The following is a 25944-nucleotide window of genomic DNA, read 5'->3' as shown; positions in this document are numbered from 1 at the left end:
CTGCATCCATAAGTTGATCTGGTAAATAATAACTCATACGAAAAACATAGTTAACTTTCCAACAGATATATGAATACAAAGAAGATTCTGTAAGACAGTCCAATAGCAAAAGAATGAATGCCCATCCAGCAATGCCAGAAATCTAGGAGATTTACTGCCATTACTTTCTTTCTGTATAGTTTACTGTAACATTATACCATGAAAAAAAAATAAAAATAAAAAAAATTGAAAAGCACAAGAATATTCTGAGCAGTATCTCTGTACATCTGCCCTGCTGCCCTGCGACTCTCTGCTTCCCCAAAACTCCTTGGCATAGATGGGTGAGATGGACCAAATGCATCAGCAGAGATTAGTTAGTCTTCCAAGCAGCTCTGGTTGCTCTATTAGCATCAGAGGAAAATCCTCAATTTGTATGGAAGATGATCAGTAACAAAGTATTTATCCTGTAACGATTCTTTTGGTTTGTGATACTCAGGAAGCACATAGAGTGACGCAGCTCAACAAGTGCTATTTCCAATCTACAGAAATACGACTTTTTTTTAAAGGTGTTCCAACCTTTAATATTGAAGTTGGAATTTTCTGTCATAGCACGTGTGTTCCAGGAGAAGGTGGAGCGTCAACTAAGTCCCGTATTCACTTTTCTTCTGCAAAAGCAAAGTTACTTGCTGACACATTTCATTAGCTTTCCTCCATGGCTTTAGTAGTGAAATTAACCTCTCGGCAGCAACACCAAGAAGTTATCATCCCCCTCATTTCTTAGTTAGTTTGCTTTTTGTATTCACTTCTATTTCATGAATTAACAGCAACCTTTTTGTAAGAAGCAGATCCAGCATGTCATGAGTTTTTTCTTAATATTTAAAATAAATAATCTCTTTAAGCTAATTCTAGGAATTCCATTTATGCATCTCATTTTGTGGTTCTCTTTGCACCGGGGTAATACATAACAACTATACAGAAAAGTACCTAGTGTCCTACAGGATATTTAATTTTTAGTTCATCACTGTTAACATTTTCATTACCTTAAATATAATTAATATAAAATGTTCACAGAATTGATATTGAAGTCAACTTATTCACACACTCTTTTGTTTGTTTGTTTGTTTTAAATAATATCTTTGATATTAGATAAGCAAACCAAATATGTCTTGCAATTCATTATTAGGATCCTGGTCTTTCCAAATTAAGGCTTGGAATGGAATCAAGGTGCTGATCAAGCAAGAGTGTGCCTTTATTTATTAAAAGACAGGTGAGCAAGGGAGGATAAAGAAAAGAGAAGAAAAGGAGAGAGAGGAAAAAGGAGAAGAAAGCAAGGCACTACTGTTGATCCTGTGTGTCCAGAGGATCCATCCTCCTTCTTCTGGGGAAGTAAGAATGTGGTGAGGCATGTGCTGCTGGCTGTGGGGCTGGCAGTGCTTTTTTAATGCCATATAATGTCCCTTTGTGGTTATGGTTGAGGGAGGAACGTATCCGAGACCACCTTCAGGAAGATAGCTACCTCCTGGCTTCTGCGTACCAAGATGGGCCTCTTCATGAAACTACCACTGCCTTGAATGTACAAGAAAATTCACCAAAGTCTAAAAAAAACCCGAAAAGTCAGAGATTGAAGACTGAATTCTATACGTACTGCTAAGATATCATGCACAGAGTATTTGGATACAAGATCCTTTTTAATTTTTTAACTGAACACAGAAGATCCAGCAAGAGAAAAGGTAAATAAGAATGAAAACAGTGCATGCAAGGGAGGGAGATCCACCTAACTTGCGCATGGTAGAGCAAAATCTCGGTACAGATTTATGCCGAACTTAAACATAATCAGTGATTCTCCCAGAATTCGCATACAAACTCATTATATTGCTGAGAACCCCTAGCATACGTTCCCTTCCCCTCATGCGTGCATCGTGAGCAGTGGGGGTCTCCTCCTGGTGGCAGTGGGATGAAGGCTCATCATCTTCCTCGCAAAGGCGCGTAGTCTTCCTTGCTGTTAACTCTTGACCCTGCAGGAGGGGCAGCCCCCGCACCAGTTCTAACTTGCCTTGTGGACATCTTATCACTTACTCACTAAATGTCCTCGAGTTGTTCTCAAAACTCTTATCTTTATGTCCTTCACCACTCACACACTATCCTAATCCCAGTTTGTTGCCATCCCCATTCTTTTAGCAGCCTCTGCGTATTTTCTTCTGCAAACTATCTTTTATCCTTTGTTTCTGTGAACCATCTTTTACTCTTCAATGGGGAACGCCCTGTGCAGCCCCTTCCAGAGTTTGACCACCTTCTCCATGAAGAAACTATTCCTCACGGACAACCTAAACCTGTCCTGGTACAACTTGAGGCCAGTTCCTCATGCTCTACCACTTGTGACCTGAGGAAAAAGACCAACACTGTCCTACGTGAACTACTTTTAGGTAGTTGTAGAAAGCAATGGGATCTCTCCTGAGCCTCCTCGACATTAAACAGCCTCAGTTCCCTCAGCCACTCCTAATAAATTATGTTTTCTAGTCCCTTCACCAGTTTCTTTGCCCTTCTCTGGAAGCATTTCAGCAACTCAACATCCTTTTGTAGTGAGAGGCCCAAAACACTTCCAGCTCCCTGGACTGCTTTCTAAGAAAAACATTTTGCTGAACAACCTGAGCGTTTCTGTGCACATGTAAGGGTGTTACTGCTGCTGTTATTACCGTGTGGTGTCCTGGGCCATCCAAGGAAGGTGGTTGAACTTGGAAAATTTTAAGCTGCACAGGATTTTCACTACTGCATAATCAGCCCGCTCCTGGCTCCACATGGGGAAATGGCCCCCAGTTGTACTCTCATTGCCCCCAAACTTCTTCGCTTGACTTGGAAAATTTTAAATCTCCAGCAATTTCACCAATTCTGATAGTTGCTACTTCTGGGGACACTGCCACCTAAAGCTTTGTACCACTGCTGTTCAATGAGAGGGTGCATTCCCATTGGTTGCTGGTCCCATCAGTGGGAAACCTCAAAGAGGAGACCCATTTCTCTTTAAATTGAACCAGGCACATTAGTTGCCTAAGTAAATGAGCTCGTACACTCCTAACAATGCCTGATGATGGAAAACTACAGTATTCTTACAAATCTTGCCAGGACTAAACGTGAACGGTGCTGCAAAATTTTTTGGCATCATTGCAGAAGACGCCATTTGGGAAGAAAACACCAATCTTTCATTATTTGAAATAGTTTTGATGTTTCCCCCAGCATTTGTCTCAAAATAAATAACTAAATAAATAAATAAATAGCAGCCTTATTAAGAAAGTGGCTAGAAAACTACTTCAGCAATAAGTTAATAGCAGCAGTCTGGGTTCTCATCTCTTAATACCCAAGAAGCGGTCAAAACTACAAGTCTCTATAAGGTGATGGTCTTTGGGCTGTAAGGGCACATCTCTATGCTTTGCCTGATTACATAACATACTGTAGTGCAATTAAAGCATGAATTGCTGTGCCGGGTGGGCATGGATTGGCACAGAGGTCTGAGCAAACTGTGGCTTCTGGCTCAGGGCCTTTTGGCAGCAGTGCAAATTGCAACACTGGAGAAGCAGCACTATGAATCTGCTGCCAGCATGCTCCTATCAGTAACGATTACTTGATGAAAAAAAAAAAAAAGGCAATAATTTTACTAATAAAGTCTAGTTGGCTTAGTAAGGGCACTTCTAATGGAAAAACGTGAGCAGAACAAAAGGTGTCCATTCACACCTCTGTTGCAGAATCAGTGGATTTTCAAGTTCCCCTCGATGTTATGCAACCAGCCAATTTCTTTTCTGAGGATCACTAATGAGATGGGAGTTGCTAACCTAGGATTTTATTGCCAGTAATGTGAGTCATGCCCTTCACCACAGGGGTGAGTGGCCTTTTGAATAACCAACGCCACCTGCTTTCTTTCACATCTCTAGCCATTAGCTAGGGATTAGCTATTAAACTCTTTGTATCTGTTGCAGTTTCTATGGAAATTAATAGAAGGCACTACTTTCAAAGCAACCAATGTATTTCTTAAATATTTGTTATCCCCCGGAGGTGAGTACTTGGCTGAAACAGTATTATTTTTGTCTTTTGGAATTAAACTGTTGTATTAGAACTGTATTAACCAGCTAAGGCTTTTACAGAATAAAGTGGATTTAAATCCCGACAAAGAATGAATAGTTACAGTTGTGCTGGAACATAACAGACCTTCAGAAGAACAGCATTGTGTTTTCCATATAAAAAAGCACTTTGGTGGCCGAAGAACTTCATGAAGGATTGCAATCAATCCAGTTGTTTACAAACCTCAGACATATAGCAAGTTACAGCATGCTTTCCTCAGGTAGGAAATACCAAATACAAGGCATTGTAAAAGTCCTTGCCCTTCCATGACTTCTGTTCAAACGTTTTACTTTCTGTGATTAAGTCACTTGCTCATAGGTAAGTCTTAAAAATTTGTGTTCGCTTTCACATAGAGAACAGACACAAGTGTGTATCACACTGCTGTAAGTAACACATTCAGCTGCTATTTGCAAAATCCAATTAGCAGTCTACTATTGACAAATAGCATTACCTGGTTCGAGTGCCAGCAATCCGCTACTTCCTCTGCTTTTAGAAACCGTGATAGGATGCAATAAAACAGAGGAGAAGCAGCAGTTCAAAGCCTGCGGTTCCGAGTTTTTAACATTCACTAAAATAGGCAGCTGCTGTGTATGTTCAAAAGTAAAAATAAAAATTGCAGTTTGTGTTTTTCTTCAGTTAAAAATAATATTGCAAAAAGAAAGTTACTTGCAACAATGTTCCATCAATATAGTTGCACAGTAAGCAATACTGTGCTAATGAATAAATTATTGATCGTGTGTCATTTAACACTTGTTATTCACTGGTGTTACACACTAAAATGGTAATTAACTTTCTGCAACCATGGAGAATTTGTATTATAACTGCAAGTTCCATTATGTTGCATGCAGTAGCTCCAAGACATAAATTGCTTGGAGAGCAGATTAAATGTTACCATTATCGGTTGCACTGCCATAGTAGAAGTCAAATGTCAATACAGGTATCATGGTCTATGGAATCGTAATTTGCACACTCAGCACAAGTTAGTCTGAAATCACAACCTACCTACAGAGAGAATCTGTTATCTGTCCACACAAAGTGCATACAGCGGGGTTATTTATGATATGCAGAAGTACTTAAAAAAGTATTCGAAGCTGAGAGTCCTCTGCAAAGCTATTCAAAAGATGGTTTTATTAAGAATCGTTAGATCAAAACTTCAAATTAAACTTCGAAAATAATTTAGCATGATTGCTGTAACGCTCAGTCACCCTCATGATCATGTTCCTGTGCTGTTTTTTTGCATTCATTTTTATTTTTAGAATCTAATCACAGAATCACAGAATGGCCAGGCTTGGAAGGCACCTCTAGGCACGTCATGAATCTGCAACCCCCTGCCACATGCAGGGCCACCAACCTCCACGTTTAATACCAGCCCAGGCTGCCCAGGACCCCATCCAACCTGGCCTTGAACACCTCCAGGGACGGGGCATCCACAGCCTCTCTGGGCAGCTGTTCAGCACCTCACCACTCTCTGTAAAGAATTTCCCCCTGACATCCAACCTAAATCTCTGTTGTTAAGAGATTTTCATTGAGACTTCCACTGCCACAGAATGTGTTAAAGAATACGGCTTGTACAATTTGTGCTATTTTTAGAGAAATTAAAATTGAGTTTTGTCTGCTGATGATCTGTCAGCTTTTCATATGTGCAAATACATAACATTGTTTTTTTGAAATTTGTCTCATAGTTAAACATCCAAGCCCAAATAACTGCAGATCTTTTCATCCAGCTGTAAGAGACTTGTGAACTTCAGTAGGTATCTTAGTTTCAGCTGAGACAGAATTGCTTTCTTGAGAATATCTGGTATGATGCAATGTTTTACCAACAATTTTGGCAACAGAGCAGTGTTTATAGTCACTGCTAAGCAGTGTCATGCAGAGCCAAGGCCATACATAGCAAAGGGCTAAAGGAGCTGGGAGGGAACAGAGCTGGGACAGCTGACTTACACTGGCCAAAGGGATATTCCATACCATATGACATCATGGGGAAGGAGTTTTGAAGGGGGTGGAAATTCATCTTTTTCTCTTCCATTGCTCAAGTGCTTGCTGGGCATTGTTGGGGAGTGGTGGTCAATTGCTTGTGCATCACTTGTTAAACACATTCATAGGCACACATACACACATATAGTCCTGTTACCCTTTTCCTTTTTTTCCTATAGTAGTAAACATTTTTATCTCAACCTACAAGTTCTACTTATTTTTTTCCCCAATTCTCTCACCCCTTGGGAACGGGGGCAGTGAGCGACTGACTGCGCTGCTCAGCCACCTGCCTAGATAAACCACAGCAGTGAGAAAAAGAACTTTGCCTACTCTCTATTCTTCAAGAAATGCTATTCAAAACTTTCTGTAACACAGCTTATAAAATTCAAAATGTTGTTTTAAAACAGTAGCTATTGTGATGTGAAAGACCGGGCAGTGTTGGGTGTGTTGGTTCTTTTGGAGAGTTTGGACAATGCTGCTGTCAAATTCTAGAATAGAGGTAAATCTAAAGCCCAATTAGAAGTTCTAGAATTTAAGTCCAAAATAAATGTTTTTTCTTATGTTTACAGATAGTCTGTCACAGCAAGTTTCCACAGAGTGGAAAAAAAAAAATTTCCAGAAGTAACAGATAAAAATATCTCTGAAGTTACTCAGTGGATAGAATCAGCCTGGAAGTGCTATGGCTCTTCTTGTCTTGCATTCCAAACCAAAGTTCCCAGCCGAGTTCCCCATGGGCATAACTTTCAGTCTCCATGAGAAAAATAATTTGAAACATGACATAAACATTTCCCCAGAGAATCCCTGCTCAAGGAGTATTCCCCCTCACTGCGTATCAGGTTCTTCGGTTTGTTTGACCCCAGGGTGTCACAAGGGCCCTGACAACCAACTCTGAATTCTAGCTGTAGGGATGGTTAGAAAAGGCTGCAGTAATTCTTGATCCTATCTGTAATCTCCCAGCATATGGAGTTAAAGTTCTCTTTCTGAAGGAGGCAGGAAAACTGAAGTGGTTCATTTAGCCTAGCGACACTTCTCCTAACTGTCAGCTCAGTGTGTGAAAACGGCCAGCCTGCTGAATGCTCCTGCTCCAAAACAAGAAGCAAAAACACTTAGTAGCCCAAGAGATTTCACAAAATGTAAGTTTATTTATGCATTGAGAAACAGCCCCGTACTGCCCACCCCCCCAGCACTACTTATCTGTACAAAACTCAGCGTGTAGTTTGAAGCACAGATCTACCAAATGGAAAAATAACAGGAAATAGTAAGGAGGCAAGGGAGAGAGACACTGAAGGACAGTGATAAGGCAACAGAAGATTATCTAGCCCACCTCAATTCAAGATTATTAACTCCAGTCACTTCCCCTTCTTCCCAAACATTCTGTGTTCCATATTTGAAGATGAAGTAGTGATTTTAAACATCAGAAGTTATACAGTCTTTTAGAGTATCTGATTTTCTGACAGAATTAGCACTCTAGTAGCTGAATTTCAGATCATTTTCCTCACCACGAGTATTAGAAGGTACATGGTTTTGAAATGTTAGGAGAGTTCCTGGCACAGCATTCACGAGGTTGTTACTGAAACTTGATTCCTTGAGCCAAAGGTAAATCCTTGCTGTAGTTGATTGTACTGGAAGAGAAACAATTATTTAGAGAGATCAGTGAGATGGGTCATGCAGCCTCCTTCATATGTACACAGCTTCTGACCAGCTGCATGGTAACCAAGTCAGCACAGGAAAGGCAGGAAATAGCAAGAAGGAACAGCAATGCCTGACTGCTAGAAGATACCCTTCACAAGATTCATAGAGAGATATCCAACACTTCAATAAGTCACACACACACAGGCAAAACTGGCCCCTCTCTCCGTGGTTCCTCTTCATGTATTTTCTGAGAAGTTTCAGTTATCTCATTTTTTGCTAACATTAACATCAGGCAAGAGGTAAAAGAAAGAACATTATAAAGCAAAAAACAATGTTTAAAGAGTAATTTATGTTTCCAGATCACATAAACCACCCTGCTCTGTAAAAGGACATGTTCATCTTAAAGAATAGTGAATGAAGAAATGTTTAATGAAATCATTCTCTATTGGGAACACAGACATAATTTCTTACATGATAAGAAAGATAATCATGTAAAAGTGCAATTTTTCTCACATTTAGTGAAAATAACATCCTGTAGTCAGAGAATTGTTTTGGGCTTTAGCAAAGTCTGTATGTAATTTTATATTTGTTTGAAAAGAAAAATGTGTTTTACCATGTTGACCTTTTCATATAAAGCTTCCATGAATCACTTCCAGATTCTCTTCCTCCACCAGTATGCTTCTCACCACCTGTAGGAAAAAGGTTATAAATGGAAACACAACATTTTTTTTTGAGCATAGGAACCTGGATTAACTCAAGGAGGATCAACAACTGTAAAAACTCATGGAATAAACTTCCCTATCCTTTGTTCTAAGCCTGAAATAAATTACCAAGTCACCACTACATACAACTCACACAGTTAGTTCTCTCTTCCCTTCTTGACTCAAAAACTACCTGCTTGAAATTGAAAATCTCACCGTGCTGGTGACAGAGGATGTTGTTTTAAAGATATTTTCTTTAAACATGAGGCGATTGCACCAGAATGTGCTGGTTCTTTACTGTTCAAATGATCAGTGAATATCTCTTCTTCCTTCCTCCACTTTCTTTAGTATAGCAAAAAATAAATGAGACAAAAATCTTGGGAAGTTCTCACAAAGCACTCTATGCTTTAGTTTTTGTGTGCATATGCAAACATATGCAAAAAATGTGTTCCAGACTGTTTTAAATAAAACTTAGATTTAGACAGTTTTCCACTCAGCCATGTCCCTAAACATGTTTTGAGCATACCTCCGAGTTCCTATTCCCTAATGAAAGAAACAAAGATAAGTACAGTACTCAAAAATCAAACAGAAATATTTTTACAAGATGGACCCCAACTACCTCTAGTCATTTTTCTCATTTTTGGCTACAGCACTGCAATTCAAATTAACTTCATTCCTTTCTTCAGATTAGTTATTTAGATGGATTGATTAAAGCCTTGAAAAAATAAGATGAGATCCAAGTTACACTAGTTTTACTTTAATGCTTTAATTTGGTCTCTAGCTGAAGCTTTTCTTTTCACGAAAAGCTAATAATTAGACAAATGAAGAGTCACTGAAAAATGAAACCTCAATAATAATATCAAGTCACTAGATCTGGCACTAGAGATTTCACTGTTTAAAGAAAGAAGAAGCATACACTGAAAGTAACGTACCGAAAGCACCACCGATCTCTGCCCCACTCGTTGGGATGTTGACATTCACAATGCCACAGTCAGATCCCTTTGGTCTGTGGACAAAGATAAGGCAGCTACTGATCAGGATCAGCAAAGACTCGCTCCATAAAATAAGAGCTAAGCAATGTTCAGCTAGCACCACATGTAGGTATAAAAACAAAACAAAATACAGTAATCTTAAGTTTTAATAATGTAAAAAATTATTCTGAATTATACCCAAGCCAGCGAAAAATCCTTCCCAAATCCCTGGTAAAGATGCTGCTGGAAAGACCTTGTTTTACTTCATTATTCCAAGCAAAAACCTCCTCTTCCTCCTAGAAAGAAGGAATGACAATAGTTGAAGCACATCTATTTAAAGTAATTAAAAAAATAGCAGTGTTAAGAAAATTCCAGTATATTACAGGTGTAATGCAAATAAACAGAATACCACTTTGCAAATACATGTGTAACAAATCAAGGATAGGATACCCTCACCACTTCAGAGAAAGACAAAACTTGCTATAAAGCAGGCTGACATAAATGAGAAGATCTGTTCCTGCACAAACTTAGCTCAATATCAGTGCTCTTCACAGAACATGCATAAATGTAGCTATGTGATGAGATATGCCATTACAGTGCAGAACAACAGCTTCTCCAACTGTCAAGAAAACTGCATATAGACAACATGCATCAGAAAATGCTCTCCTGAAATCCCTGACACCGGGCACAAATCACTTTGCTATTTTACCTTAAATTTCAGCACATACAGTATGGGAGCAAATGTCTCTGTGTGGACAATGGGTGCGTTATGGGCAAGGCCAATCACAATGGTTGGTTCAACATAGTTTCCAGGGCGATTTATAACCTTCAAAATACAAAAGAAAAGAACTGAGTAAGTGCAGCCAATCTAGCATCCCGCCTAGTACTTGTGTAGGAAGGGAATCCTTCATAGTTTTATTACTGTACTTGCACCTGTCAATCAGAGCTTGCAGTTCAGATCATCTGAGCAGATAACCTGGAATTTACTTATTTACATGTTTAATATACAGAAGTATAACTTAGTTTGCTAAATAAGTATTTAAATCTCCAAGTCTACCAACTGAAAAAAGAAGTTACTTTCTCTGACTTTAAAGCTGATCAGTGAGTCAACTAGAAATCTGAAGGCAGCAGGAACCATGAGGTGTCTGTAAAAACAACAGTTCTTAATTGATTAACTCCTGGAGAAATAAACATCACATATGAAATCTGCACTGAAAGTAATGCCTCCTATTTCATAATGTTGGTACACAACATCAAAGGTGGATGACAGTGATATGGCAGTAGATACTGAACCTTCCCACCAATATTACAGTATGTTTTCTTGCCATGAGACAGATGGCAGCAGGGGGGGGGGCAGACTGATGAAACAGTCTGACATGGAAATGTGTATGAAGCAAAACTGTGGAACTGAATTTCTCCTTGCAGAAAAAAATGGCACCCACAACATTCATTAACACTTGCTGAATGCTTATATTGACCAAACGGTGGATGTCAGCACAGTGAGGCAGTAGGTGGTGCATTTTAGCAGTGGTGACAGCAGGTCACCTCTGCTGGTGCAGACTTCAACAAGTGTTACACGCAGGCTCTTGTTTATCACTGCTGAAAATGCATAGATAATGGTGTTGAATATGTAGAAAAATAGGGTTTTGTAGGTGAGAGTTTGATCTATCAAACAGTGTTAGTATGTTCTTTGTATTTGTTGTCATTCCCATGGAAATAAACAGGAAGCAACTTCAGGCAAATAATGAAGATGTGTCAGAGACTTCTTTGAATCTTCAGCATTTCTCAAAGTTTGAGACAGTGAACCCAATTCACTGTTCAAGAACAGCAATTTTTCTTTGTTATGTGCCCCACAGTCACCATTTACATTGCTGTCAGTATTTTCACCATCCTCTGAGATGGAAGAGTAGTGCAGGGAATTGCTGAAAACTCATAGCCATTTCTTGGTATTCTATATAAGCCTATCTTTACTGTAAGCACAGGACTCCAATTTGGACATTTCATGACTGACTGACATCCCATAATTGATGACATAAACTGAAAACACAATCTTGGCCTAAGCCACAATGCTAGTGTATTGTTTTTCCCTAGAAAATTAACTGCAGAAAGGAGAATAAAAGTAACTCACCTTTCCGCCATAGACCACAGAGCCACCTTGTTGTTTCGCTTGTTCTACTGCATCAAGAAACACCTTCACTGCTTCTTTAGTATGAAGGGGACCGTACAGAGTGTCAGCTAAAGAAAAACCCAAATACATTATTTCAGGAAAACTGAAACTTTTAATAACATTCTTACAAAATTTGATGAGTAACTATTTAATCTGCCCGAGATGAACAGTGATGACAGGATTCTTTATCTCCCCTTCAGGGCTTGTACTCTGCACAAAACTAGCTATATCCATTCTCTGGTAAACTGCTAAAATTAGGTATCTTTGACCTATACTTTAGAACTTAAACAGAAAGGTGCAAACTCAAATGTCTCCTAAACCCATCAGTTGGAAACTGCTACTTACAGTCCCACGGATCACCGATGCGGACCTGGGCGTAGGCCTTTGCAAGCTTCTCCACCACCTCATCGTGGATGCTTTCATGGAGGAACTAAACAAAACGTGGTAAGAAGACTGTAAGCCAGCAAAGCCTATGTCATTCCTTTTGAACTACTACTGCACTTTGAAGACTGCCAAAGGAAGTGTAGAGGTAGTGCTGCTCATATTTGGCAAATACTGTGCTTAAATGAATACAACAGAAAGTTTGAAAACAGGAGCACCACCAAGAAAGCAAATCGTGAAGATTTAAAAGAAACAAAGGTGCAAAAACCCATTTTAAAGTAACTCCACTGGAGATTTATGATTATTCCACAGAGTAATCATAATGTTTTATCATAAGTGGACAAATTTGCAGTCATTCCTCAAATTACAGCAATAAAGTAAAGCTACAGCCTTTATGACAAAAATGCATCTGATCAACACAATTACGAAAAGACTATGGAGATGCATGCTGACATTGTAATACTTCTACATTTCTTCAAAATGGCCGGTTTGAAAAATTGGGAAAGAAACATCAGGAGACAAATGCATCCTTGCTCTTCTGAAATTCCACAAACAAAAACCTGAACCAGCCACAATCAAATTTAAGTTCTGGCATCAAAAGTGGAAACAAAGAAAACATGAGCATTATTTTTCTGAGTTTTAGGACCATGTGAGAAACACATTCACAGAAGCCCTCTGGCGCTAGAATTGCAGTGACAAACTACAAGTATCTTCTTTTTCTATCACCACACCGATATCAGAGAGAATAAAAAACACCTAGCAAATATTTCTTATTCTCCATAATATAAGTCACCAACAGGAATTTCCTGAGCTAATTTAGAATTAATTTTTGAAGTCAGATCTATCCAAACCAGTTCAGTTAAGATTTACACACCAGTCTTCTGGCAGTTGTGCATCGCTGACCCGCTGTTCCCACAGCAGCAAACAGAGTAGAGGGGATGACTAGGTTCAGGTCTGCATCTTCGAACACTTAACAGAAGTTAAACATCAGTATGTTAATAAAGAAAAGGTGCAAAATGGTGTTTAAGTGCTGAAGGCTCCCTAAATTTGCTAGATTTAAGACACTAAATGGCATGCAATAAATTCTAGCAAGCCACTCCAGAAGTATGAAGAATAGCAGCAACAGCACAGTACATGAGTGCACACAAAAGCTGCTCAGAAAGCAATGCCTCTTGTTTCACTATGTTGACCCATGTTGGCAGTGGCATGGCAGTAGGGACTGAACCTTCCCACAGTAAGTCCACTACATCTTGTTGCCATGAGGCAGATGGCAGCAGAGGGGCATTTGGATAAAACAGCACCTGATATGGAAGTGCATATAAAACAAATGTGTAACTGAATCCCTCTGTGAGGTAAAAATTGCACCCAGTGACACTCAACACTTGCTGAACATTCATGGAGACCAAACAGCGGATGTTACCACAGTGAGGCAGTGGGTGGTGTGTTTCAGCAGTGGTGACAGTGCCAAGACACACCATGTACAGGACAGTCATGCACAGCTGTCACACCACAAAATGAAGAGCATCTCAAACAACTCATTTGCACTAATCAGTGAATTACAATCAGGGAGTTGTGTACGGAGCTGAGTATCAGCTCCAGTGTGTTGGAAATGATGGTGAACATCACAATGTTTGCACCAGGGGGATTCCACAAATAACAGGAACAGGAGGAACAAGGTACGCAGGTTTATCAGGATCTACTGAACCAATGCAAAGCTGATGGTAACAACTTCCTGGATCACATCACTACCAGAGACGAAATGTAGTTTCACCACTACAAACCATAGTCAAAATGGAAGTCCACGAAATAGTGAAGCATGAATTCCCCATCAAAGTTCAATATACAGCCCTCAGTGGGTAATGTGTTCAGACTATCTTTTGGGTCAGAAAAAAAGTGGTCCTCCTGGATTTCTTGGAACATTGTCAAATCATCCACTGTGACTGCTACAACACAACACTAGGAGGACAGCTCAAACTTCTACAGATAGAGCAGAGAAGACAACCCTCCTCTAGAAACATGTCAATGCCATGCTGCCCCACGGAGCCAAATGACACTCAGCTGGACTGTCCTCACACCCCCTGCACAGTCTGGATTTCATGTCTTCTGACTTCCATTTGATTGGGCAGATGAAAGAAACTGCATGAGCAACATTTTCCTAGCAGCTATGCAGTCAGAACAGCTGGGAAACGGGCTCACCTCCACTGGTGCACATCTGCATGAGCATGGCATGCAGGCACCTGTTCATTGCTGGCAAAAATGCATAGCTAATGGTGTTGACTACATTGTACCTGAGAATCTGCTCTACCAAATAGTGTTACTGAGCTCTTTGTTACAGTCTCCATGGACATAAGTAGGAGGCATTACTTTCAAAATGACTTGTGTACAAAAACACCTCAAAATTTCCATCCTTACACACCTGAACTAAAGACACATACAATTGGACATAAACAGATCTCTCAACTACTGTATAGAGCCTTTCATGACAAAGCTTGTAAACAAACTCAGCTTCATTTTAACTTAACAAAGGACAATTAATTTCTTGCCCTTCTCCACCCTCCCTCCATGAGATGTGTAGTAGCATGAAGAGAAGTGTATGCAGGTGGCACACAAGAAAATAGTAGCTACAATGCACAGCTACCCAATGTAAATGTGAGATGAAAATAAGCTGAAGAAATCTGTGGCTAGAAGACATGGAAATATTTAATAATAATAATTATATTTAATAATAATAAACTAAGGCAAGTAAGTGTAAGACCCAGAGGATTCCGAAAATATCACTCAGTTTAACTAGACCCACAGAATTTGGGGGAGACAAATCTGACTAAAAGTCCAAGCAAGTAAAGTTTAAGCCTTCATTCAAAGTCAACTTCAGAAAAAAATGGACTTTTATATGAAAAAAATAAACATTCTTCACTAACTGTACAGAAAGTTCATGCTATTCTATACAAGAAAAAAAATAGACTACTCAAACTGGATTTTTGAAAGTGCTTAATATTCTAGACAGGCAATTATATTGGTTCAAACCAAAAGAAAGGTGAAGGAAAAGGCATTAATAAAAAATATGAACAGCAGTTTAGGTATTCAGGTGGTTTCTACTTTCTCTCTTTCTAATGTTCATTTTTACAGCATTTATTTTATTTTTGCCTGTTAATCAGAACATGATCTAAATCACTTAAACCTGTGAAACAGGCTATTGAAATGAATACCTACGTGCTCTACTTCCAAAGACTTTAAGTGGTCAAATACTATCATCGGTGTCATTCATAGGTCTGTGCATACGTATGCACACGTTCTTTTACTCTGCAGTGCTAAAAATTGCGCCCAAGTGTTCAGATCCTAAAGTCAAATTTCATTAGCAGCACTGTTCACAACCCCGTGCCATTCAACACAAAACTAACATCTTGAACTCTCAATTTTATCCTGAATCACTGCCCCCTCAGCAACACCTAAGACAGAAGATTATAAAAACACACAAAAATGTTCTACTGAGCACTTTTTAAGCTCCACTGAAAGAAAAAAAGAAAAAAAAGAACAATTTGTTACAAGCATATGTATACTAAGTTTCAAATAATATTCATGGGACTAAATTTCTACACTGTATATTACCAATGATGGCATTGTTTCCTCCCAGTTCCAGCAGACTTCGGCCTAATAAAGACATACAAAAATTACATGAGTCGTACATCTATTCAGTATGCATTTCAGCAAAGTCATCAGTAACTGAATTTAGATTTCATTCCACTTTATTTTCTGGACAGAAATTTTTAGGCATCACTGTCAACAAATTGCACTAGCCAGAGGAGTAAATTACATTGGATACTGCATCTATAACAGACTGTGAAGGATGACAACCTGGAGAACAGCTGGAAAAGAAAAAAGCTTAAAAAAATGAGGTAAAATTGCAGTAGAAAGGAAAAGAAGAAAGCAAAACAAGCTGCAGAATAAATAATACGAGGCAGATGAAGATTAGGAGGTGCTGTGCATACAAAAATGAATAAATTAACACTTCAGCAGTCTTAATTATTTCCCTAGCAACTGCTTTATCTCAAAACTAAAAGAAGGAATCACCATCTACTTATGAATGAAAGTTTGCAATCTATTCTGAATTCTTTTTGGCACTTAAGACAATCTTGTCCACAATACATTCTTTTTAAAACTAAAAACTTAGAACCCTGCAACTGTGCATGGTTTCACACCTATGCAATTTTTATTGTAGGTATTTGAAGACATATCTCAAAGGTCCTACATTTTCTCCTATATTTATTAGGAGTAGAGGTGAAGGGATATTTTTTCATGAATGGATTTGCCAAAAAACTGTCATCTGTCAGTCTCTGTAAGACAGTCACTAGAACTTATTCCAAATTAACTACAGTAAAATGGGTTTGTGGAAATCTTGGGGGGAAAAAAGCAACAACTGAATTGTGACTGAAGCAGAAGAAAAAGCAGTAGCTACATCTGAGGTGCTTCATCTTACCTTCATCAAGATGAAAAAATGTTAAAACAGGAGATAGGTGAAACAAGTTGTATTTTAAAATCCTACGAGGTTTACCCTACCTTTCCCAACCACAAAAAGAGAAAGAAAAGACTCCCACTCACCGAATCTCTCCTGAACCATGAGCGCTACCTGCTTGCCCACTTCCGTGCTGCCAGTGAAAGACAGCAGGTCCATTCTCCCATCTCTCGCCATTGCTGTCCTGCACAACAGGACATGCCACCACATTTACAGAAAGAGTAAACTGCTGGAAAAGCTGCTCACACCTCCCACGTAAACCAAACATTTCGTAAACGACTGAAAAGCCATCAGGAAAGCTTCTTATCTCTCAGAGAAGAGGGACAAGACTGCTTCCCTGCCCTGCTTCATGCCACATAATAAGTGCATCACCTGTACAATTAAATACATGCCAAAGAACACAGTGTGATCAGTTTCAATTGTTCCGTTCCCTAAGAAGACAAGCACCCCTACAACTTTAATAGCTATCATCTATTTTGATATCACTTCTCTTGAAATGCTGAGCTACGCATTTGTAGGAGAAATTTATACATTTCAGGGCCTCCAAGCAATGTCACACATCCATGCACAGCTGCGCAGCTTAGTGTAAGCATGGAACATGGGGAATCATTCTTCTCTACAAATGGTCTGAAAAACTGATGGACTAAAAAAAATAAATCAAAAAAAAGAGTAAGATGAGTGAAATTTTATGTAGGCCATATTTTTGGGTGTAACCACATGCAGTAGAACGGAAACTGATCCACATCTCTTCATTTCTTCACTTAACTTGAATGTCTGGTAAGTTACTTGTTAGTAGCTAATGTCACAATAGCAAGCTGGAATACATAGTATGTTTACATTAGATACATACTCACAAAACACAAGAAACATTACCTACCCAATGTCTGCTCCACCACAGACCAAAGAACAGACAGCTCCAGGCATCTTGTTATCCTCCAAGACCTTGGCAATTATCCTAAAATCAAAAACATAAAAAATTCAATTATCCAATGGGTGCATATAATAGGCAATGAGCTATTAAAGACACATGAGAGAGCCTCAGATTATCATTATTTTCTTTTTTTAAAGCAACAGTCTCGCAGACAGTTTATACAATAAATACTCAAGCATATTACAATCATTGTTCAGGCAGAAAAACACCTGAAAATACATTCCCTATGCATCCACATAACTGGCACAGAGAAGCATTAGAGCATTGTATAAAAATCTTGTCCCTACAATCTTTCACCATTAGAAAGAGATGTTTACATAACTTCAAGAAGTTACTTAAAAATCACAGAATTAGTGGAGCTGGAAAGAGCCTGTGGAGATCACCTAGTCCACCCCTCAATGTAGGCTGCACGAGAAAGAGTCCAGGTGGGTCTTGAATGTCTCTAGAGAATGAGGCTCCACAATCTCTCCAGTGCTCTGTCAGCCCCACAGTAAATAATTTTTTTTTCTCAACTTCATACAAAACCTCCTCTGTTCCAGTTGAAGCCTCGTCCTCTCACGGGGCACCACCAAAAAGAGCCTGGCCCTATCCACTCGACTTCTACCTTTTACATATTCATAAGCATTGATAAGATCTTCCCTCAGTCTTCTCCAAGCTAAACAGTCCCAGGCATCTCAGACTTTTTGCACAGGGGAAAAATTCCTGGCTCCTAATCATCTTTGTGGCTCTCCATTGCAATCTCTCTGGTAGCTCCCCATCTTTCTTGAGCTGAGGAGCCTGCAACTGGACACAGTACTCCAGATGTGGCCTCACCAAAAGCAGAATAGAGGGGAAGGAATCACCTCGCCGGACCTCCTGCCCATCCTCCTTTTTATCCTCTCAGGATACCACTGGACTTCTTAGCCACAAAGGCACACCACTGGCTCACAGCCAACCTGTTGTCCACCAGAACACACAGATCCTTCTCCATAGAGCACCTTTCCAGAAAGTCAGCCCCTAACCTATACTCATGCATGAGTATATTCTCCCCAGATGCAGGATTCTACATTTGACCTTATTCAATTTCACCAGGTTCCCCTCTGCCCAACTCTCCAGCCTGTCCAGGTCTTGCTGAATAGCAGCACTGCCTTCTGGTGTGCCAGCCACTACTCTCTGCTTTGCAACATCAGCAAGCTTGCTGAGGGTGTACTCTATCCCTTTCTTCAGGTCACTGATGAAGATGTTAAAGACCAGATGCAGTACTGATCCCTGGAGAACACTCTGCTAGCTACAGGCCTCTAAACAGATTCTGCACCACTCATTACAACCCTCCGAGTCACCCAGATCTCAGTCTACCCTCACTTTATACTCATAGATCTCACACTTCCTAAGCTTACCTACAAGGATGTTACAGGAGACAGGGTCAAAAGCCTTGCTTATGTCAAGGTTAACAGCATCCACTGCTTTCCCCTCATCTACCCACAGAATTCCACCAGGTTGGTCAAGCATGATTTCCCCTTAGTGCTGACTACTCCTGAAAACCTTATTTTCTTCCACTTGCTTGGAGATGACATCCATAATAAATTGTTCCATCACTTTCCCAGAGACAGAGATGAAGCTGAGTGGTCTGTAGTTTCCAGAGTCTTTCCTTTTGCCCTTTATGAAGGCTGGAGAGACATTGGCTGTTTCAGTCCTCACACCTCTCCTGTTCTCCATGACCTTTCAAAGATGATAGAAATTGGTTCAGTGATCACTTCTGCCAGCTCTCTCATCACCAACAGGTGCATCCCATCATGGCACAAGGATGTATACACGTTGAGTTTGCCTGGATGATCTCTGACCAAATCCTGCTCCACCAAGGGGAAGTCTTCCCTTCTTCAGGTTCTCTCTCTTATCCCCAAAATCTGAGATTACTGTGGGTCAGTCTTAACAATAACAATATAACAATACTGAAGCAAGGAGGCATTTAGGAACTGCCTTCTACGTGTCCTCCACTACTGAGGCACCCATCTTATTCAGCAGCACACCCACACACCCACATTTTCCCTAGACTTCCTTTCGTTATTAATATACTTAAAGAAGCCCTTCTTGTTTTTCTTGATCACCCTAGTCAGATATAATACTTGCAACTAGTCTGGGGCCATGTTCTTAGGTCCACATTAAAGTTACAAGACTATAAAGTTAGTCATTTTAAAAGAGTCATTTATATTTTGCATAAAACTTCTTTGCATCATGCAGCAGATACACACTTAAAATGCCAGCATAGTAAGGAAAGTAGCAATAACTCTAGAGCAAGTATCACTATGACATTTATTTGTCAGTGTTCTCCTTTCTATCAGGAATGAGTTCTGAACCCTGGAAAGCCATGCAATGATGTTACTAGTTCTGGATAATAATGACTGTGCAAACATATCTTCAGGAGATAGATCTATAGAGCCAACCAAAAGAATTTGCCACCCTCAAAAAATGAAAAAAAACATAACCAAGTGCTGATGTTGGGCTTCAAAAGAAATGGATGATTCAGAAATATGAGAGATTAAGGATAGCTGAATTTTACAAGCTATTCATCTTCTACAGCAAAGCAAACAACACAGCTAGATGCTCCTCAGTGGAAGCACAAAACTAGACCCAGAAAAAAAAAAAAAAGGGCAACAGTATAGGCAACAAGCAATATACACTGTGTATTATTACATTATATGTTACAAGGGAAAAGAAGTTCTCACACTAAGCACTATCTCACCGATAAAACAGTTTGTTTAAAAAGGAAAACAGAAAGCAAGGAACCAGAACTCACTTTGTAACAGCTACGCTTGTGAGAGAAGTTGTGGGAGCACCTTTCCTGGAAAAAAAAAAAAAAAAAAAAAAAAAACATTGTTTTCAATTTTTCAAATGAAAAATAGTTTAATTATGCAGTTATTACAGTCTGTCAAATACAGCATGCTTAAGCAGGTTGTCAGACGTTTGTTAAGGCAAGAACTCAAATGCTTCTGTACAGCACTGAGCATTTAGAGCTGATGAGCTCAGTGCGAACTGGAGACGTTGCCAGACATTATAATGAAGCAGACAGATGGAAGAGAAGCAGGAGTGGAGAGAAAGCAAAGTTATTATTAAGATCCTTAATTTTATCTCTACCTGTTCTGAAAAATACTGATTTTCTGTTACTATCAATGTTGCTAAGCCTCAATTTACGTTTTCACCAATTTGCCATCTGACTAAATCCTGAATGGGTCTGGATCTCAAAACCTCATGAAAGACATTAACAAGGTTACAAAAAAAAAAAAAAATTGCACTTTTTGACTCACATACCTTACAAAAAACAGAAATTAGCCCTACATGAAATAGAATCAAATATGTGGAAACACTTGAAATATGATAACAGTTACATGCATGAGAAAAGAGTTCTGCAATTTTAAAATACTGCTACATCATGCTGGGCAGCTGTGCCTTACCAGAGACAAGCATTTCCACAGATCATTGCAATTGCACTGTTCCACCCATACACTGCCACAGGGAAGTTAAAGGCTGTGATGATTCCCACTAACCCAACAGGATTCCACTGCTCTATTAGAGCATGACCAGTTCCTGAAGGAAAAGAGAACATGATTTGTATCCATTCAATGAATGCATAAGATGCTGTGAGGAGGGGGCCTGTCACTATTCCTCTGTCTATCAGAGCAGTAGCTTGTAGAGAGCTGTATTACAAGGGCTCTGCAGCTTACTGCAGCAAGATTAGCTAGATTGTGGGGAAAAAAACTAATGATAGTGAGAAAATTTATCATTTTAACTACTCAGTCAATAGAATGTTGGTTGCTCAGTAACAGCTGACAAAAGGCTTCACATTTTTAAGCATACTGACAAAATTTTTACATGCTTTCCTCCAGCACCTCTACTACAGAGATGGCAGAGAGAATATAATGCTTCATGGAGGAAAAATTGCCTCTCCTGATGCATGCCATAGGACAGATACTTCATTAGGTGGCACTACTGTGCACATCTACTTATAGGCAACATGCTTGATAAATAACTCAAGCACAGAGATTTCAGTGCAGTACATCCTCATCCTTCCACTAACATGAAAACCAGAAGTTGAAACAAGGGTGAAGAAAAAACCAGAACACATACTTTCTGAAGGCAAAACAGGTCCACCAATCATTCGGGACAAACCAACAGCATAGTCGCAGACATCAACATACTCCTGCACTTCCCCAACACCTTCAACATAAATCTTTCCCATTTCCAACGAGACCTGAAAATATTAATAACAAGATATATATATATTTTTAATACACATCAATTTCCAACACATTTTCTCTCCTACTACTACCAGGCATATATGCACACCAAGTAAAATTCAATATAGACTTTTTCAATATAAGACATTCAATTCTACCTGAGTTATTCAAAGCTTAAAGAAACAACACAACAGATAAAGGAGTCACATTCTCATACAGTAGGAGGAAATTAATAAAGGTAAATAATAGAGAAAATTTAAAAAAAAAAAAAAATCTAATGAGAGAATTATTCAACAGCAATGAATCTCGCAGCTTGGGGTTAAAGAACATTTCTTTTCAGTCAGGACATTTGCATACATTTTTTAATACAATGTGGAGTAAATTGGAAAAGAGGGATAACTACCCCACAACAACACAGTCATTTAAATTTTTCATGAGCAAACGACTCATTTTTACAGCATCTCAAAGCAATTATGCAAGATTCAGTTTTCAAACACTGCTGAAAACGAACGCACATCTTCAGTCTTTCAGCAACCTGTTTAATATCTTTTCCTAAACTATGGCCCTCTGTTAAAAACATGCTGCATGTACACGGCAACCAGACTGCCAATGAGTATGCTGATATCTGAAATTCACTCGTATGAACTGAGAAGTCCCCTGTTCACTCCCATTTCATTTTACAGTGATATTACGATACAAGCAACTTTACACAAATATCACCTACCACTTGAAGCTGAGGATTGTACTTTGAAAAAGCAAAGATTAAGACAGAGCTGACTAAACACATTCATAGGTATTTCTACGGTGCCTGTTGTCCCAAAGACTTGCTAGGCTACTCTGCTCACAGGGAACTCCACATCTGACTTCTGCTTCAACCTAAAGAACAGGGAGCCATTAAAGAAGTGAGGACACGAGCTCATGTAACACATTTGCTGGATAGCTGTTTAGAATTTGAGCACACTCAGAACAGGATGTCTGGACAGCTCAAGATAGAAGGAAGAGCCTGTAGGCTAACAATATGAGCTTACCTACATGAAGTTATTCAAGGACAGCCGTTTCTGAACAGCAGCACATATAGGTGAGAACTGTAAAAGGATAGCAGCAAGGTCCCCCCTTGGACTCTTTTCTTCCCTAGCCACCAAATAGTGTCTTAAAGGAATGGTCCTTCTGCCTTTCCATCTGACACAGCAGTGGAAGAAGATCTCATTAAGACTATATCACCTTCTGAAGCCTTATACCTCCACATCTCAATTCTCAAAACCCTACAGATCACCAGAAAAGAGCTCAAGGTTAGAAGCTCTGTATCAGAGGGAAGTCTTTTTCAGGACATTTTTAGTACACAACAGGGAGCAACAGATCAGGTACAATGAGAAAACAGCATGGCAGCAGTTATAACATTCTTCCCTTGCCCGTGTACAGGCTCAAAATGAATTACACTTTTTTTTTTATCCCCACTACAAATGCGAAAAATCATTTTCATTTTCAGTATACAATGTTAGAATGCTTTTTTACACATTACATCTAAAATCTTTTAAGCAAGTTAACAGAACTAACAGCATTTTAACAGCCATTAAGATTAGTAATGCACAGTATGTTAAGACCATCGCAAAAGAGTTTTGACCACTTTACACCCCTGCTTCCTAAAATACTTTACCAAGCTTCCGAGAGCTTTGATTTTTTGTCTCAGGGCATCACCAATCTGTCGTACTATTTCTCCACGCTTAGGTGCAGGGATCTAGAAAAAAAAAAAAAGAATACATTTGAAATTGAACATCTGTAACTTCTTCTATATTATATTCACTTTCTATGCCTGCAGCAAGAGATCACTGATTGTAGTAATTTTTCACTCTCTTCCCAAGACATGCTAACTTGTTCATTTTTATCACACAGTTTTATGACAAGTTTCTTCCTACCTCACAGAGATTATGCATTAAATTGCTTTCAGATTATAAGCTGGCACCTACTCACTAATATTACAAATTGTAACAAAATAATGTTTTAAGATATCTCAAAGAAGCTGTGGTATTTCCCAAGTTTTTGTTCTCTTCAGGTTAGGAATAAAACAGAATGCTTGACACCTTACAAATTCAGTTATATCAAAGAAATGTCCAGTGTCTGTAAAAACAAGCAAAAAACAGATGCTTGCACAGGGACAAGACAACTAAAGCTTCCTACGGGGAAACAGCAGACTGATACAGCAACGTAATAGAAAAGTTTTGGAATAATAGCAGTTCTGTGAATAATCAGGATTCAACGTATGGTCAAATACACACAGTCAAAACCAGCAGGTTTACTCACACCACAAAAGCAAGGTTATCTCCAGGAGTTCGAAATCCAAATACCCTGCAGAACTCTCATGGGAGAAAGCATACTAAATGTGATCTTCAATATACATATAAGAGGGTAATTCCTTGCTTATAAGATTTCAGAACTTCAGCAGAGCTGCTGGCGATAGCTTACGGGCACTAACTTGGGTAAACACGCCAGGTTTCTTAAAACAAGCATTTCTCAGAAGTCAACATGCTTATTTTTGTGCTTAGTGGTTATGAATGCTAGCTGTGCAGGTCTACATTTGAGGCTGGCCCTCACTACAGATCTTTGCTTTTCATATGTGGCACGATCATGCTTTTGCATCTCCAACCAACAGGGCAATGTAACAGCCTCTAACTGCCAGAGACACAATTAAAAACACAAAGGCCATGTAACTGATAACTTACATCAGCCCAGACTTTCCATGCCTCCTTAGCCTTCCTCACTGTTTCTTCATAATCCTCCAAACTAGCCTGCATGAAGAAGCAAGTCAAAGAGAAAGTCAGGAATACTGAAACCCCAAAGCAAACTCCATAGAAAAGCCTTTGTGCCCAGCTCGAGCACAGGGCGCCTCATGGAAAGGCCGCACTACGAAAGATCGCCCCCAGAGATTTATATCCTCTCACAGGACACAGACGGACACAAGCGGACACAGCCTGCTCTCCTACCTGCCGCACTCTGGCGATGGGCTGGTTGTTCGCAGGACAGTACGTGGTCACCACCTAGAGCAGAAGGACAGCGTCAGCCGACAGACAAGAGGCCGCACACCGATCCGGGCAGACATCCGCCCAGCAGCCCCGCTCTTCCCTCCCTCCCACGCTGCCCACCCTTTCCCTGGCCTCACCTGGCCGCCGCCGCCCCAGCGCCCATTGTACACGCCCGGGTTGTCTTCCTGCAGGCCCAGCTCCCGCAGCCAGGCGTACTGCGGCTGGCCGACCAGCAGCGAGGACATGGCGGCCGCGGACCGCCGCCACCCGGCCCGATTCAGCAGCGGCAGCAGCGAGACGGCAGCACGGCGCCAACCCAGCATCGCCGGCAGCCGCGCGCGCGTGGCGGGGGGGACGCTGCGATGGCCGCAGGGCCCGTCCTCACGCAGCCCGCGCCGATTGGTGGGGGCGTGGCGGCGCCCCCCGACAGGCGGCGACCCCTCTCGGCGGCGCCCCCTGTCGGTCGGCGGTGTGCCAGCCGCGCAGCCCCTGCCGCCCCTGGCCGTCCTCAAAAGCGCCGCCCGCCGCCCCTGCTGATCCTAATTTCGTGTATACCGACTAGCGCAATTACTGCACTTGGTACACATTCCTCTTGCAAAACTGCAAGTGATTTTTAACCCATGCTTTTCATCCGTAGCTTCCTCTGACAGGCTTCTGAAACATAGACAGCAGGGCGTTTGAAACTAGATGACCCTTGACATCCTTCTCAGCACAGGCCTTTCTATTGATTCTTCGATGATTATCATGAAATACCATTTGGTTTTGGGGGTGTAATATTTTCGGAATAGCTGAATCAATTGGGAATAAATGCTGATACTAGCGTCTAAATGCCTGATCACTTTCTAAAAGGACCACAGATCCAAATCCACAAATCACAGGACTGCTTTGACACTGTGCTTTTGTAAACTTGATCTCAAGAAATTATCCTGAGGATGGGACAACAAATCAAGAGCTGATTGCTCACTGTTCGGCCTGCAGAGCCTACCAAGAGGGCCCTGGTCAGAGCTGGAACACCTTCTGCGCCTTTCACGTTGGCCACCAAAACATGTCAGGTAAGTTTCAGTTTCACACTTGACCTGGGGTGAGTTAGCTCTGATCTAGTGACCCAGAGGTGTAAAGCATCCTTCAAGCTGCTTTGCCTCCTGATTACTGTTAGTCATAGCACAAACTATCACCTTCTCAAAAGGTTAAATTAGTATAGATCAAATATATACATGAAATAGGTTCCATTTTTCTGAACAGCTTTATGCACTTGGAACTTCAGCAGTTCCTCATAGGCCTCAGGGAACAATAGGCTTTTGAAGGAGTATCTGGCTCACTTAATTGATAGGCGTTTATGGGCATAACTGTCATTGCATATTAT

At 40.2% G+C, this 25944-nt stretch overlaps 1 protein-coding gene across 1 annotated transcript; it reads right to left on the bottom strand.

The window, feature by feature from the left end:
• Positions 1-7213: 7213 nt before the first annotated feature.
• Positions 7214-24841, bottom strand: ALDH7A1 (aldehyde dehydrogenase 7 family member A1). The gene is made up of 18 exons (XM_042829487.1): positions 24719-24841; positions 24543-24596; positions 24282-24347; positions 23219-23299; positions 21455-21578; positions 20782-20914; positions 20127-20171; positions 17300-17377; positions 16509-16606; positions 15519-15560; positions 12787-12881; positions 11877-11961; positions 11493-11599; positions 10074-10190; positions 9563-9660; positions 9326-9399; positions 8306-8381; positions 7214-7682 (listed from the first exon to the last, which is right to left on the bottom strand). Exons 1-18 carry the CDS (start codon positions 24824-24826, stop codon positions 7628-7630), a joined length of 1536 nt encoding a protein of 511 aa, XP_042685421.1. The 5' UTR covers positions 24827-24841; the 3' UTR covers positions 7214-7627.
• Between the last annotated feature and the right edge of the window lie 1103 nt (positions 24842-25944).

This window comes from Centrocercus urophasianus, unplaced genomic scaffold, assembly GCF_019232065.1.
Source record: "Centrocercus urophasianus isolate 14NV4802_14NV808 unplaced genomic scaffold, USGS_Curo_1.0 seq_31, whole genome shotgun sequence".
NCBI classification, from domain to species: Eukaryota; Metazoa; Chordata; class Aves; order Galliformes; family Phasianidae; genus Centrocercus; species Centrocercus urophasianus.
The sequence above is the reverse complement of the archived record's forward strand: the minus strand, read 5'-3'. Positions and strand labels throughout refer to the sequence as shown.

Coding starts and splice junctions, on each gene's coding strand:
- ALDH7A1 (XM_042829487.1), bottom strand. CDS start 24,826: ATGTCCTCGCTGCTGGTCGGCCAGCCGCAGTACGCCTGGCTGCGGGAG. Junction 17,378..20,126: donor ACAAGCGTAGCTGTTACAAA/GTGAGTTCTGGT, acceptor TTTTGATTTTAG/GATAATTGCCAAGGTCTTGG. Junction 11,600..11,876: donor CATCGGTGATCCGTGGGACT/GTAAGTAGCAGT, acceptor GTTTTTCTTTAG/CTGACACTCTGTACGGTCCC.